This window comes from Balaenoptera acutorostrata, chromosome 2 (assembly GCF_949987535.1).
Source record: "Balaenoptera acutorostrata chromosome 2, mBalAcu1.1, whole genome shotgun sequence".
NCBI classification, from domain to species: domain Eukaryota; kingdom Metazoa; phylum Chordata; class Mammalia; order Artiodactyla; family Balaenopteridae; genus Balaenoptera; species Balaenoptera acutorostrata.
Genome location: NC_080065.1, coordinates 19,691,535 through 19,707,993, shown reverse-complemented (window position 1 = coordinate 19,707,993; position 16,459 = coordinate 19,691,535). Strand labels below are relative to the sequence as shown.

The 16,459-nt window shown below is 35.4% G+C and overlaps 1 protein-coding gene across 7 annotated transcripts in view; it reads left to right on the top strand.

The window, feature by feature from the left end:
• CDH18 (cadherin 18) overlaps window positions 1-16,459 on the top strand; it is a 993,557-nt gene that overhangs the window by 741,114 nt on the left and 235,984 nt on the right. For all 7 annotated transcript variants that reach the window (XM_007188233.3, XM_057541771.1, XM_007188232.3 and 4 more), the window contains one exon: window positions 6,510-6,804. In XM_007188233.3, coding sequence (XP_007188295.1) covers window positions 6,510-6,804 — 295 coding nt within the window. The remainder of the gene's footprint in view (window positions 1-6,509; window positions 6,805-16,459) is intronic.

Here is a 16,459-nt window from a genome sequence, read left to right as displayed (position 1 = left end):
CTAATCAGTTGGTCACTTTTTGAGGCTTCCCAGAAATTAACAGTGAAATTCTCAACCACTGAATGCCTCCTGCACTGCCCAAATATTTGGTGCACCTGAATGGGGCTCTCTGAAGTAAACCTGATGCCTACAGAATTAAAACAACCTCAGACTTTTAAGAGGTATTTTGTAGTTTTTCATCTTGTGTGTTAGTAGCCCTAAGCTACGATTCAGGGCTTATAATAGTTAAAAATGTGTTCCTTTCTGCTCCTTTTCCCTTCCTCCTTTTCATTCACTTGTTTCCTTTTCTAAGACTACCAATAAAGCAGTTAAAAGCTAGAAACTAAAATTCAACATGCAGCCTTTGCATGTTTGCAAAGACCTTGGATGTTTCTAGTTAAACAAATGCAAACCTTATTTTCTTACCCTCATCTAATTTCTTAACCTTTTAATTGATTAACATTAGCTTTGTGGTTGAACACAATGCTTTATTGTTACTGTTTTTAACATACCTTTTTACGTATTGATGCATAATTAAAACTGATGGTTATGTATTCCTTTTTTTACATGAAGAGGCTGATGTGTTAATTACCAATAGACTGTTACTCTTTGATGTGTTTTTTCTTCGCATCAATTGCTTATTAAGAGTTCAATTGAATTTTGTTTTATCTGCTTATAGTTTAAAATATAGCACATTTTGGAATGAGAGATGCATAATAAGTTTTAATGGCATGTCTTTCTTATGATCCTCACGTAGGTCTCACATTGCATCGCTTGTGTTTTATGTGGTGGAGAAAATGATTATAATGGAATTACTGTATAATATTTCTGGCTGTTTCTGGTTTCTACTGGAATTATTATTGTAAATAGAAGTTTCCTACTCATAAAAATGCATAAATTATGTAGTCCAAAATATCACAATTTTAAGTTAGTGACCTATTTTTATAACATAGCTTGAAGTCCTAACTAAAAGCAACTTTATAAATTAATTGCTCTGACACCATCTTCTTAACCTTTTAAAGTTATTCTTCCCCAAAGGATAGAATATTATCTCAGTGAGGAATTCTGCATTAGAGTAAAAGCTATAAATTTTTAGGTCCCAATCCTAATGTGGTCCAGGGTGAATAAATAGTCTTCTGGGGGGAACTCATGTGTGTCACATTAGCTTTCTAAGTGCTGTGGGTAACTCCTTAACACTAAGGAAGAGATAATTTATTAAAAGAATGTCAGAGAAGTGTTCATTTTGCTTCACTTGCGTGACTATGTTTTCTTTCTGCATTCTCCTCCCCTTTTCTGTTCTTTAAAGAACAATTAATTAACCCTATGTTTTTATGTGATCAGATACACAAAGATTTTTTACTCTGCTTTAGGACAGTATAATAGCTCTTCTTTAGCATAAAAATATCACTCACTTTACAAAATCTCATGACTCTAAAAGTATATTCCCACCACTGTGTGTTATGATAACACCCTGCTACTATTCTGAACTATATATGATGAAAATCAACTTTATCTTCCAAATATTTTTATATATTTAATGTAAAAAACATAGAAATCTCTCAAATAGTCTAGTAGCTAGCTAAATTTACAATGTAATATTTTACTGGTTACCAAGTCAGTACCGTGCTTATATCCAGAGCATTCCTACTTTACATACTAGACTCCCAGTCTCTTTCATTTGATGTCTCATTGCTGCCCACCCTCAAAGATAGCACATTTCTAGTCTGATTATCTGTATAACCTGATTATCTGTATCTAAAAGTTTTCTTTCCATGTCTTAAGATTTCTACCTCTACTGCACTCGTTACTGCTCATCCATTTCATTCACGTATTCATTCACTCACTCATTCACCATTTTTTGCCTTACAAAACCTAATACAAAACGTGTTCTTCCAGAATCTTAAAACCTACTTGTTAAGGAAAACAAGACAGTGTAGCCAGTGTTTCCCCCAACCTCTGTTGCAGAGTGCATGTTGTAAATAGAACTGAAGATTTGAGAATAGGTCCAATGGAAAAGAGGTAATCCTGAGGGTGGATCACTGAGAGGGTGGGACGAATTGGGAGATTAGGAATGACATATATACACTACCATGCATAAAATAGAGTCTGTCATACAGAGTGAAGTAAGTCAGAAAGAGAAAAACAAATGCCGTATGTTAACACATATATATGGAATCTAAAAAAAAAAAAAAAAAAAATGTTTCTGAAGAACCTAGGGGCAGCACAGGAATAAAGACACAGATATAGAGAATGGACTTGAGGACACAGGGAGGGGGAAGGGTAGGCTGGGACAAAGTGAGAGAGTGGCATGGACATATATACACTACCAAATGTAAAATAGATCGCTAGTGGGAAGCAGCCGCATAGCACAGGGAGATCAGCTTCGTGCTTTGTGACCACCTAGAGGGGTGGGATAGGGAGGGTGGGAGGGAGGTGCAAGAGGGAAGAGATATGGGGATATATGTGTACGTATAGCTGATTCACTTTGTTATACAGCAGAAACTAACACAACATTGTAAAGCAATTATACTCCAATAAAGATGTTAAAAGAAAAAAAAGCTAGTGGGGGCACACTATAAAGCACAGGAAGCTCAGCTCCGTGCTTGGTGATGACCTGACCTAGATGAGTAGGATGACGGGGTGGAAGGAGGGAGGTCCAAGAGGGAGGGGATATATGTATACATATAGCTGACTCACTTTATTGTACAGCAGAAACTAACACAACATCGTAAAACAATTATACTCCAAAAATTTTTTTTAATTAAAAAAAAAACCATATAAACTATTAATCAATTGACCTACTGCTACTGTGCTGGGTTTCCATTAGTGTTACATGGTAACTATCATTTCAAGATTCCAGCAGGCCAGATGAAAGATTTTTAAAAATCCATTAATAAAATGATCATCTACCTTAGTAAAACACTCAAGCTAAGTATTATCAACAACTTATGTAATCCAAATACATAGTTATAATATTTTGATGTAACTTTGTGTTGTACAGTAATATAAATACTGGTGAAATACAGTTCACTGATTGTATTGCACGTTTATTTTCTAATTAGACATAACTTCTGAAGCATGCTAAGTTATATGTTAATTCTCAAAACTTTATAAATGTGAAGTCAGGTTCAAGTTTTAAAATCTAAAGCCATAAATCTACTGGCATTTATCTTTTATTTGAATTATTTAGCATAATCAGTATAAAGCACAGAACATATAATTTTTTAACAGATGCTTTAGACTGACAACTTTACTACTTCTTTTACATATTTCTGTTTCTGGTCTACATCCATACGCCTATTTAAAAAAATATATATAGTTAACCCTTTGTAATGTGAACCTTTAATCCAAGACTAAATAATTTCAAATTAACCTCACTAAAATATAAAAGAGTATGCGAATATATCCTGAGGAAAAGAGTTAATTGTCACCATTGTTATATCTTTCAAAAATTAGTTGTTAGAAGGCTTAACCCTTGCCCTCAAGTGTTTTTAATTACTTATATTTATAATATATAGATTTATAATTTATACACAGTATAGCAATAGCTATTAAAATGATCTCACCTTTTGTTAATTTAATAACACAAATGTTCCAGAAAAGGTTTTAGAAACATTTGTTCAATGAATTTGTTGCTTTACTTTGCTGTGCTTTGGTCATGGATAGGGGCAAAGTTGGAGAATGTGAAATAGACTGCTCTGTCGATGTTGTGTAGACGTCTGCTGCATAAATGATAAATCTTTTCTTGTAGGTGCTAAAATGATATGTCAAGAGACATAAATAAATGAATAAATTCACTTTCATACATGCGTACATCTGTCTCTATGCAACTCATTTTACTACTTCTTTTAGTAGTTAATTTACTAATGAAGTGTGAATCTTTGAAAGCTGTGTTTTTCATATTTTGCTAATGTATTTTTACTCCTTTTTAGAAAAACTCCAAAAAAGCAGTTTTGAAATGAGTTAATTTGTTTAATCTAGCTGAGTGATTCCCATCAGAATTTTGTCCCTGATTATGTCCTATGTATTTTCAATAAATAAGTTAAACTTTTCCTGATGTACTATTATTTATGTTTCAGATGCCTTCATTTTCCCATAAGAATAGTTCTTTCCTTATATTGTCTTTTTCTATATTTTATATTTATTTATTTATTTATTTATTTATTTATTTATTTATTTATAGCTGTATTGGGTTTAAAAAAATTTTTTTTAACATGTTTATTGGAGTATAATTGCTTTACAATGTTGTGTTGGTTTCTGCTGTATAACAAAGTGAATCAGCTATATGTATACATATATCCCCATATCTCCTCCCTCTTGCATCTCCCTCCCTCCCACCCTCCCTATCCCACCCCTCGAGGTGGTCACAGAGCACCAAGCTGATCTCCCTGTGCTATGCAGCTGCTTCCCACTAGCTATCTCTTTTACATTTGGTAGTGTATATATGTCAGTGGTACTCTCTCACTTTGTCCCAGCTTACCCTTCCCCCTCCCTGTGTCCTCAAGTCCATTCTCTACGTCTGCGTGTTTATTCCTGTCCTGCCCCTAGGTTCATCAGAGCCATTTTTTTTTTTTTTTTTTTAGATTCCATATGTATGTGTTAGCATTTGGTATTTTTCTCTTTCTGACTTTCTTCACCCTGTATGACAGACTCTAGGTCCATCCACCTCACTGCAAATAACTCAATTTCCTTTCTTTTTATGGCTGAGTAATATTCCATTGTATATATGTGCCACATCTTCTTTATCCATTCATCCGATGATGGACACTTAGGTTGCTTTCATGTCCTGGCTATTGTAAATAGTGCTGCAATGAACATTGTGGTACATGTCTCTTTTTGAATTATGGGTTTCTCAGGGTATATGCCCAGTAGTGGGATTGCTGGGTCATATGGTAGTTCTTTTTTTAGTTTTTTAAGGAACCTTCATACTATTCTCCATAGTGGTTGTATCAATTTACATTCCCACCAACAGTGCAGGAGGGTTCCCTTTTCACCACACCCTTTCCAGCATTTATTGTTTCTAGCTTTTTGATAATGGCCATTCATTGCTGATGTGGGCTTTCTCTAGTTGTGGCGAGCGGGGACTACTCTTCATTGAAGTGGGTGGGCTTCTCATTGCGGTGGCTTCTCTTGCTGTGGAGCATGGGCTCTAGGGCGCGTGGGCTTCAGTAGTTGTGGCTCATGGGCTCAGTAGTTGTGACTCACGAGCTTAGTTGCTCTGCGACATGTGGGATCTTCCCAGACCAGGGATCGAACCCCTGTCCCCTGCATTGACAGGCGGGTTCTTAACCACTGTGCCACCAGGGAAATCCCTATATTTTATCTTTTAAAAAATATCTTCTAAGAGTTCAGAGACTTCAACATAAACCTGGAAAATTTTCACTTTACTGTGGCTAGAAACCAAAACGCTATGTGAACAAGGTTATATATTTTCAATGTTTGCAAGGGTCAGAAATGTGCAAAAAGTGAGTAGTTGAGGTTATGTGACCAAAAAGGTTTCATATGAAGGATAACTGTTCAGGTCTCTTGGGAGAAACCATTATTCAAGTATGTGTTTGCAATTTAAGAAAATACTGATGTCGTTCTTAGCTAGAAATATAGCAGTAGTATTCATGGAAATATTTAACTGAACTTTGATGCTATAAGTTATAGCAAGATATTAAGTGTGAACCATATGCAGTTTAAAAGCATTTGCTAATATATAAATGATAAAAAAAAGGCTTATAATTATCTTACCATTATTTATCTTTCTTGTTGAAATTCTCTGCTGAAATATTACTCTTATAATGTCTATTCAAAGAATATTTGATCATTTTAATTTAATAAGTGAAATTTTTTAGTGTTTCTCAATTAATTAAAAATTAGGGCCTATGTATTGATTAAATCTATTACTGTTATTTAAATTTTGAGTTAAAGTTTCATAACTTTTCAAGAAAGAGAATATTCTACCACAATTGTTTTGTAAATTCTAAATGTAAACAATTAATCTAGAAAATATTTATTTTTCCAAATTATAAAATTAATGCTTCTGTGACAAATAAGTGCCTCTTTTGTGGAATTGTTAATAAATAATTTGAATGTCAATTTGTCCTACAATTTTTTTTCTAATTTTAATGTTGAAATAGAATGACAAGCTATTAATTAAAAAAAAAATAATCCCTACAAGTATGGAAGGCAACAGTGATTTACTGGTAGTTTCTTTTTCCAGTTCTATTCTATGTAGGTAGTAAAGTGTGGATTTAGTAGAATGACCGCAAGGGTTATTGTTTTTCTTTTAATAAGTATTGCTTATTAATTTTTCTTACATCGATAATTGGATCTTAGGCAGATCATAATAAAAATATCCATATTAATACCAAATGGAGAAAAACTGCAGACCAATAGATGATTGTAGCAACACATGGGACACTGTGGAGAGAAGAAAAGTCATAATCAAACTAAGTATTAAATTATAGATAGGCAGTTTTCAGAGAACACCATGTGAAGTTGGAGTATAATTTCGTGTTAAATTATTCCATCTTTATTTACAGCTGCACTCCAATTCTGACAAAGGTGATGGGTCTGTGAAGTACATCCTTACTGGAGAAGGTGCTGGGACTATATTTATCATTGATGATACCACGGGTGACATCCACTCAACAAAAAGCCTAGACAGAGAGCAGAAGACCCACTATGTGCTTCATGCTCAGGCTATTGACAGACGAACAAACAAGCCCCTTGAACCTGAATCTGAGTTTATCATCAAAGTGCAAGACATCAATGACAATGCTCCGAAGTTCACAGATGGACCATATATCGTAACTGTGCCTGAAATGTCAGATATGGGTAAGAGAAATCATTTTTATATTTTGGCAGTTAATATATTTTTGATGATCCAAAAATCATCTTTTGAAGACCAGTTTTTAAATTTTGGGAGGGGAGTGAAGAAATCTGAAGAAGTTCCAAAATATTTTCATAATTTCCTGTGGCCTAAAGTGTTAAAGAATATTTGGCCTAGCTATTCTAATACTTATTAAAACAAATTTCTGAATCTGTAAGTTTTAGAAACAGCTTGATCTCAAGGAAAAACAACCATACATGAGAAAACACTTGCAATTCTTGCTTAACTGGCATAATTCTTTGACCATACCAACACATTCAGTGACAATTTGTATAGATACAGATAATATAATGTTGGAAATCTATTGCTATGTCTTTTATGCTTGCAGGTTATGATCAAATTATACTAGTATTAATAGTACAAGCAATAGCTACATTAATCAATAAACTTTGCAGATACTCCTAAACATTTACATCCCTTATTTATTTTAAAATATATGACAACCCTGTGAAGTATTTTGAATACCGCTTTAAAGCTGTGCAAAGTGGTGTACAGTATGTAAGTAACTTTCCCAAATTCTTTCCCAAATTGCTAGAAGAAATTGATTCTAGGCTCTCCTGAATGCAGAACCTACACTGCGTTTGATAAATCGTGATTGAGGTCTCCAGTCTTCTGATCATCTGGGGCTCTCCCACCGCTCACAGATTTCCATTGTTTAGCTATTTTATTTTATTTTTATCTCAGATGATAAATTTCCTAAATATAATTAAAATAATGTTCAGCTGTGATAATAATATTTTTATTACCTCTGTGAGGCTCTCAGTTTGGATTTAGAACATATATTTTGAATAAAGGTTTTACATATTTAAGTTTCCTGTATATGTATGGGTTTTAAATTAAGTATTATAGTCACGAATCCAGTCACTCTGTGTAATTGGATATATATATATATGGTTTTTTTAAGTTGAAAATTTTTCCAGTTTTATTGAGATATAATTGACATACAGCACTGTATGAGTTTAAGGTGAGCAGCATGATGGCTTAACTTACATATATTGTGAAATGATTACCACAATATGTTTTGTTAACATCCTTTGTCTCATATACATAAGGTTTTTTAATTCAAGATTGCAGTTTATTTTTTTTTTCCCAGATCCACTCATCTTAGTTCTCCTGAGATTGGCAGATAGCTTCTGAATCCATTGGGGAAGCAGGTTAGAAAGAGAGACTAAGTTCTCCTCCTTAACCAGAATCTCAGGGGAGAAAGCCATTGCTAATCTGGCTCCCCAGGGACCAGAGTAGACTGCAGGGTCCAGACTCAGAGAGCCTGTGGAAAGGCCCAGAAGACACTCATGCTTGCTGGTCTCTTAGGAAAGTTAAACAGCGCAACACCATTATTCCTGGCAGGTGAGAGTTTGTGTGAAAACTCCAGAACAGCCTTCCTCCTAGCACCTTGTCAAGGGACTGACAGCCCATCAGCCAGTCATCTTCTCCCGTGAAAGCGAAGAGCTCTATGACTGCGCCACTTGTGAGACTGCCACTAGTAAGGTACTGCCAGGGGCCAAGTAAGAACCCCGGGGAGCACAAAGGAAGCGACGGTCACCAGGGCAGGCAAAGCACCATAGAGAGAAAAATGGGCCCAGCAGTCATTACCAAGAAAGAGTATTGAACGGTAGATAATCAGAGCACTAGTGTTTTAAGGACACTGCAGAGAGATTTCTGTAACTCAAAGCCATGTTTTCTATAAACAAGTAAACAACAAAAAAATCAATTGTATGCATTGAGGCATGAAGGGTCACTGATAAGACCCAAATTATTTTTCTGGAACTTAAGAACATCCCAGACTGGAAGAAAGAGCTAAAAATCAGAGGGCAAAAATACAAATATATGGCAATTGTGAGAAATAGATGAGACTTAGAGTATATGTTAATTAGACCTAGCATGTGAATAACATATGTTCCCAGAGAGGAGGAAACAGCAGATGAAGTAGAGGAGCAATAACACTTTTTCCTGGAGGTGAGGAATATACAGAATTTACAAGTTTAAGAGACTTTCTGAGTTCCTGGAAAGGGTAATAGAATAAGAATCAAACTTAGGCTTTAGGAACTTTGCCAGGATTCACCTAAGGATACAGAGAAAATTTTTACAAACTTTCAGATATGTAAAAATTACCTATTAGGAAAAAATATTTTCACATCATATTTATCACTTGAAATATTAGAAAGTGGTTAACAATTGCATACCATTGTCAGCCTACAGAGAAAAGACTGAAACCCCAAATCTTTCATTCAGGCAAAACATGATTCATCTGTTAGCATGAAAGAAATATGTGGAGAAGGATCCAGAAAGTATATCATCCTCCCACCTTACCTAGAAAAATATTTAGGAAAACAGTTGACATTGAAAATAGTTGAAATGAATCAGAACAGAGATTGAAAAGCCAAGGAAAATGACAAGGGGAGGAAAAAAGTTATCAGAAATGTACCCTGAAATATATACATGTGTGTGAACACAGTGAAAGCTAAGTGGGTACATGTGAGCCTGTTAAAGAATGCTGGACATTTAGGAATCATGAAGCCTAAAGGAATCATTGCAGCAAAGGCTGGAGGACTTAGGAACAAGCCAAGACATCTCAGTCCTCATCTAGGACTTGGAGAGAAAGGTAGGAAGGGGAGGGAAATACTAGGGAAGCTGACCCTTGAACTAAACGGGTGTGAACTGCGTGGGTCCACTTACAGGAACCTCCTACACAAAGGCCAACCGTAATAGCTTATCCGTGGATTTTTGACTGCACAGGGGGTTGGTACCCCTAACCCCCAAGTTGTTCAAGGGTCAACTGTATTCTTAAGTTCTTTTATGGAGACAAGTATGGTTGAAGGAGAAATATTTAATGCCTGAAAGTAGTGGAGAAAAGGGACAAAGCAGAGTAGGCTTTCAGTCTCTTTTGTACCACAGTTCCAAGCATGATTTCTGGTGAAAGAGTATGGCAAGCTTTAGGCTGAATATTGGAAATCATATTGTGTGTGTGTGTATGAACTCATTGTGGAAAAACAAATACATAAAAATTATAATAGCATCTAATGCACATTGTAATATGAACATATGGAAGGTGATATAAAAGTTAGTGGAGTGAGAAACTTACTTTACATTGTGGGCTTAAGAATGAGTGGTATTTGCACTGCCTCTAATTTTAGAAATCAAACAAACAAACAACAACAACAACAAAAAAAACTGGTAATGTGGTGCAGGACAGAACAGCAAACCATGGCAGTGGAGACAAATCCAGCCTGCTGTCTGTTTTTATAAACAAAATTTTACCAGAACAAAGCCATACCCATTCATTTAAATATTGCTTATGGTAGTTGGGCTTTGCAGTAGCAGAGTTGAGTTTGCAGCCAACACTATGGCTCACAAAGCCTAAAATGTTTACTATGTTGCCTTTTACAGTAAAAGTTTGCCAACCTCTACTGTAAGGGATTTTAGAGAATGACCCTCTAATACTCTTGATAGACAGGCACCTGTTGATCCAGGGCAGTTAGTGTTCTGACAGCCCAGCTGACTATATACACATATACAAAACTATGGCATTTGTCACAAACAATAGGATCATGCTTCTTCTTCCCTGTAGGTAAATGCTGTTAGTTACCCAATATTCAGCTTCCCCTTCCCTATTACTAAGAGAACTCAGTTTTTGTTTTTTTTTTTAATTAATTATTTATTTATTTACTTTTTTATGGCTGTGTTGGGTCTTCGTTTCTGTGCGTGGGCTTTCTCTAGTTGCGGCAGGTGGGGGCCACTCTTCATCGCGGTGCGCGGGCCTCTCATTATCGCGGCCTCTCTTGTTGCGGAGCACAGGCTCCAGACGCGCAGGCTCAGTAGTTGTGGCTCACAGGCCTAGTTGCTCCGCGGCATGTGGGATCTTCCCAGACCAGGGCTCGAACCCGTGTCCCCTGCATTGGCAGGCAGATTCTCAACCACTGCGCCACCAGGGAAGCCTGAGAACTCAGTTTTGATCAGGGTGACACTGTGCAGAATTAAATATTCACCTCCTACCATACCTTTTCATCTAAGAATGACCATGTGATGTAATTCTAGATGGTAGAATGTTAAGCAGAGGCAATGAGGTGGAACTTCCAGGAAAGATACAGGTTTCCTGCCCAAAAAATCACACCTGGCATGCATATTTCACCCATCACCATTTTCCTTTCAGTTGTTGCCTGAAGCAGACGTGGTACAGAAATGTAGCAGCCCCTTGCAACCTAAAGCTGAAAGCCTGTTGCTTAGTGCAGAAAGATAAAAGGGCCCGGAAGAATGATCCATTACAGAACTGACCTCCAGCTCTGGTCTGCGAATCCCAAGAGCCTTCTTAAGAAAGTAAATCTCATCTTTTTAAGCTATCGAGTTGGATTTCAGATACATGCAGCTGCACTGAATCTGAATTGATAGCTGGACAAATTCTAGGTTTCAACATGAACCCAATAACCAAAGAATTGAACCTAATACTGAATCCAAAGGAGTGGCGAGTAAGCTTTTAGCATCAGAAAAGAAACGATGTCAGTTTCTATTAAGTGGCTTGATTTGGGAATGATGCAGAAGATCATCCCTCCTTTCCATTTCTATGTAATTGTGCCGCTAGATGATTTTGCTATGGCACTAATATTTCTTTCTGCATGTGGTGAAGCTAACAGTTGATTTCAGATATCTAAATCATGTTTCCTATCAACTGTAGAATCAACTGGATCCATAGAAGTTCTGATGAGTGGATAAAATGACTACGATCAAATAAACATGGGGAAATTATGTTAGCAGGAGATTCTTAGGAAAAATAAACACGTTAATTATACAAAAAAAATCTCAAATTTCACTAGTAATTTAAGAAACCACGAAGGAGAAGGAGGTAGCAATGTTCACCTACCAAGTATGCAAATTTGATAATTCACAAAATTGTTAATGTGCAGAACCGTTAGCGGAAAGGTTGATTTTCATAGTTTTTTGGAGGGTAATTTGGCAATGTCTATCAAAATTTTTAAAAGAACATATATTTATTGTAGAAAGCTATTTTATAAGATATACTGACATGGATATGCAAAGATATAAAAGGAAGGATGCCCATTGTAGTATTGTTCACAATAGTGAAAAATAGACTTAAAGTACACTAATAAAGAAGTTCTCAAATGAATGATTCTTCATATACTGATACCCTAGGCAGCCTTAAAATGAATGAATTTAAACTGTCTATGCTGATATTCAAAGATCCAGAGTATTTTAGTGAGAAAAAAGTTTGCAGAAATCCATGTGGAATAGAATCTACCTTATTTTTAAAAATAAATACGAGTTACAGAATATGCATACTCATACATACGAAATATCTGAAGGAGACACACACACACAGGTAAAAGTGATTACTTCTACAAAGAGGGTTGCAGGTTATTTGGTATGAGAGAAGTACATTCTTCTTTATTAAAATAATATATACATGTTATTTATGAAATGATAATGAAAAATAAAAAGTAGATTTGTGAAAATAGACATTAATAATATTTACATTTAAAACTATACATCTTCAATACTAATAATAGCTAACAAGAGTGTGATAGGTGACAACAAAATTTTCGCAACAGAAGGTGACTGATAAGATCATTGTTTTTACCATATACGCATTAATTGAGTTTTGAATCATCCAGTCATTAAAAAAAAACTGTATCCTTTAATCTTTCCAATTCTATCTGGAAAGAAGGAGAGAGAGAGTGAAGGCATTTAACGTGCTAAGAAATGTGATAGTGGCTAGTAATAAAACGGTAAATAAAACAAAGCCCCTAAATTTGAGCAGACTGCAGACATGTAAACAGAAATTTTCAATATGGCTTTTGATAAGCAAAAAAATAGAGGGACCATACAGTTTGACTGGGAGCCCTGCTTGCAGACTAGAGAAGACATCCTCTGAATCTTATATAATGTGTGGGGCTTTTTCAGTTAGACAAGGAGAAAAATGTGCATTTTACATAGAAGACACATGATGAAAAACACTGCTCTCTCTTCCCTGTGGGGTTGTATAGTTTAGAGTGTGTGTGTGCGTGTGTGCACGCGCGCCTGCTTGTGTGATTAAGGGGGCATAAGCAGGATCATCGTGCAAATGATGGATTCCCTGTAGAACTTTGCAAAATGTGATATGAGAATACAGAGCGGGCAAGAGAAGGCAGCACCAGGGACCTCTTATGTGTGCACGTTTTTATCAGATGACTGTTTCTTGTATATCCATTGCTAAGAAATGGTCATGGAGACCTCCAAGTAGTTGCCGGGTGTTATACTGCCAGTGAGAAAAGCATAATGTGATAGTATGTTTCTGTCAGTGAGTAATAACAAGCAGACAAAGTCTGTGGCATTCTGGATGTTTTCAAAAAGAAAGATGCAAAATAAACTGAAGTGGTTTTTGTTGCATGTTTTAAAATAAGGTTTTTCTTTATCTCTTAGATTTACATACGCCATGTAATTTCAGCTATTATCTAGGGAATCATATCCCCCTAGAAGAGTTTTGCAACCTTTCCACTATTGACATGTGGGACTGGATAATTGTTCTTTGCTATGGGGGCTATCCTGTGCCTTGTAGGTTCTTTGCTATGGGGGCTATCCTGTGCCTTGTAGGTTCTTTGCTATGGGGGCTATCCTGTGCCTTGTAGGTTCTTTGCTATGGGGGCTATCCTGTGCCTTGTAGGTTCTTTGCTATGGGGGCTATCCTGTGCCTTGTAGGTTCTTTGCTATGGGAGCTATCCTGTGCATTATAGGATGTTCAGCAGCATTCCTGGTCTCTCTACTCATTAGATTTCAATAGCATCCCTCCCACCGCTGCCATATCATGATGTCTTCAGACACTGCCCAAAGATCTCTGGAAGCCAAAATTGCTCTCAGTTGAGAATCACTGCCCTAAGAAACATGCAAAATAAAAGAATGAAAAGATTTCAAAATAGAAACATGAATGGGAGAAAAGATATTTGTTAAATTTCGAGTCACTTCCAAAGAGAATCCCATAGTGTTGGAATGCTCATGCCGTATATTTTGTGACCAAAACCAATTCTATCTGCCCAGGTAAGCAATGTTCATGTTTAGGTATTAGTTGCCATATTTAAATGGATAACATTTTGAAAACAGTGAGGAAAACCATTGAATAAAGTTAGGATATTTGTGCTCACAGAAAGAAGAGTAACAGGTGTGACTACATGAGAGTCATTGTGGTGCTTGTTTAAATCTGCCTGGTTTTGTAGCACTGATTTAGAAAAGGACCATTTGAATTATGATGGGTGTCTAGTAAGCTATTGGCTGTCACATTGCTTTTTTCAAAACTTATCTAAAGATGTGATTGCCTTCAACAAAGTGAACATATGTGGACAGAATGACATTATAATATTCTGGAGGGCAAGTGTAACCTGACAGGACTATGAAGAGACTGGTACATATTTTATCAATACACACTTAACATTTTTTGTTTTCTTTTTTCTCTGATATGTGGTTTATTATCATTTCAATCTTGATGACTTTACCACCTCTTACCGATTATTCTATAGAAGTACTTCTTTAATTTGATTTTCTGTAATTTTATTAAAAGTCTGTGTTTTTCAAAGAAGGCAGTGACCATGAGATGAAATTATTCCCTTTTTGGAGTCAGTGTTCAGGTGCATGTGTGGCTTTTTGAAAATGAAGATAGAATGAATAAAATTTTATTTGTAAATAGCATTGCCATTCTCAGATGGAAAGGGAACAATTGTCTTAAGGCCTTTAGTGGTATTATAATAATATATATTATTATCATAAAAAAGCTAGCAAAGGTTTATTTTTAATTGTGTGTATTGGTAAATCTCTTTTTTAAAAAACAATAATTTTGTCTCTTCTGTTTGTGTGTAAGTATACCCACATTTCTTCAGTTCTAGTATTGCTTTTGCCTGGAATCAGAAGTATAAATTTAAATTTGGTTGCATTGCAATCACCTTAAATTTTCAAAAAATTGCTTTATATATGGAAATTGTTTCAAAGAAAATCATGCCAGATCACAATCCAATTTGCTTGAAAATAAATTTCACATCTCCTTTTTTTTCACAGAAACATATTTATAAGGAAATATATAAATCTCTACCTATTCTCTTCTCTATATTAATAAAATATACCAATAATTAAACATTATTTAAAAGCATTTTTAAAATTGTAACAGATTATAGGAATAATGGTTTTTAATTAATAGGAGAGAGAACAGAATATACTTTATGAAAATTATGAATATATAATTTATGAACTCTAATTTCAGTGGAGTACTAAAACTTAATTTGGCATATCAGGAGAAGATACAAAGTTTTACTCTATGACCCTTAAATTCTGCGAGGTTCTTTGTCTTTGGAGATGTATTAAAACATCCCCAATCTTTTTCATGTTTTCTTTGTTCCCTTCCAACCTCTAAACCCCAGACCTGTTTCCATTTGCAGCTGTGTTCTTTGTTGCAAAGCAACAAGAAGAGACACCAGCTGTGCTTATTTTATTGTGCTGCTTGTTGGGGAACTAATTTAATTCTTCCCAAACATCTTGGGAGCTTCATCTGGATATCTTTCAGGATTCTAGTAGCAATTTTATAATTATTACCCTGGGGCATAACTTCAGAATGAGATAATTTCAGTAAAGTGAAGCTGACACTGCAATCCTACATGGTAGATTAGGGTGCATATGAAGAATCACATAGAACAAGTGATGAATCATACATTGGACAAAATTTTCTAAGGTTCATAAGTTTTTTCTTCTTAACTTCCTTCTCATAACTTTTCTTCTGTTATCAGTTAGCTTTTGTTTTGTAACAAACCAAGCCACAATTGACTGGCTCAAAATATCATTCATTGTACATGGACCATCAGAGAAAGAAATTAAGAAAACAATCCTGTTTACAATAGCATCAAAAAGAATAAAATACTTAGGAATAAATTTAACAGAGGAGGTGAAAGATCAGTACACTGAAAACTATAAGACACTGAGGAAAGAAATTGAAGGAGACCAAATAAATGGAAAGATAGTCTGTGTTCATGGATTGGAAGAATATTGTTAAGGTGTCCATACTACCTAAAGTAATCTACAGATTTAATACAATCCCTATGAAAATCACAATGGTGTTTTCCACATAAATAGAACAAACAATCCTAAAATTTGTATGGATCCTCAAAAGACCCCTAGAAGCCACAGCAGTCATGAGAAAGAATAAAGCTGGAGGCATCACACTTCCTGATTTCAAACTATATTATAAAGCTGTAGTGATCAAAACAGTACAGTACTGGCATAAAAACAGACACATAGATCAATGGATCAGAATAAAGAGCCCAGAAGTACCCATGCATATATGGTTAATGAACTGATGACAAAAGAACTAAGAATATGTAGTGAGGAAAGTATAGTCTCTTCGATAAATGGGGTAGGGAAAACTGGATAGCTACATGCAAAAGAATGAATCTAGACCCCTATCTTACACCATACACAAAAATCAACTCAAAATGGATTAAAGACTTGTTGAATGTAACACTTGCAACCGTAGAACTCCTAGAGGAAAATATAGTGGGTAAACTCCTTGACATCAATCTTGGCAATGACTTTTTAATTTTGACACCAAAAGCAGAAATAAACAAGTGGGGCTTTAGA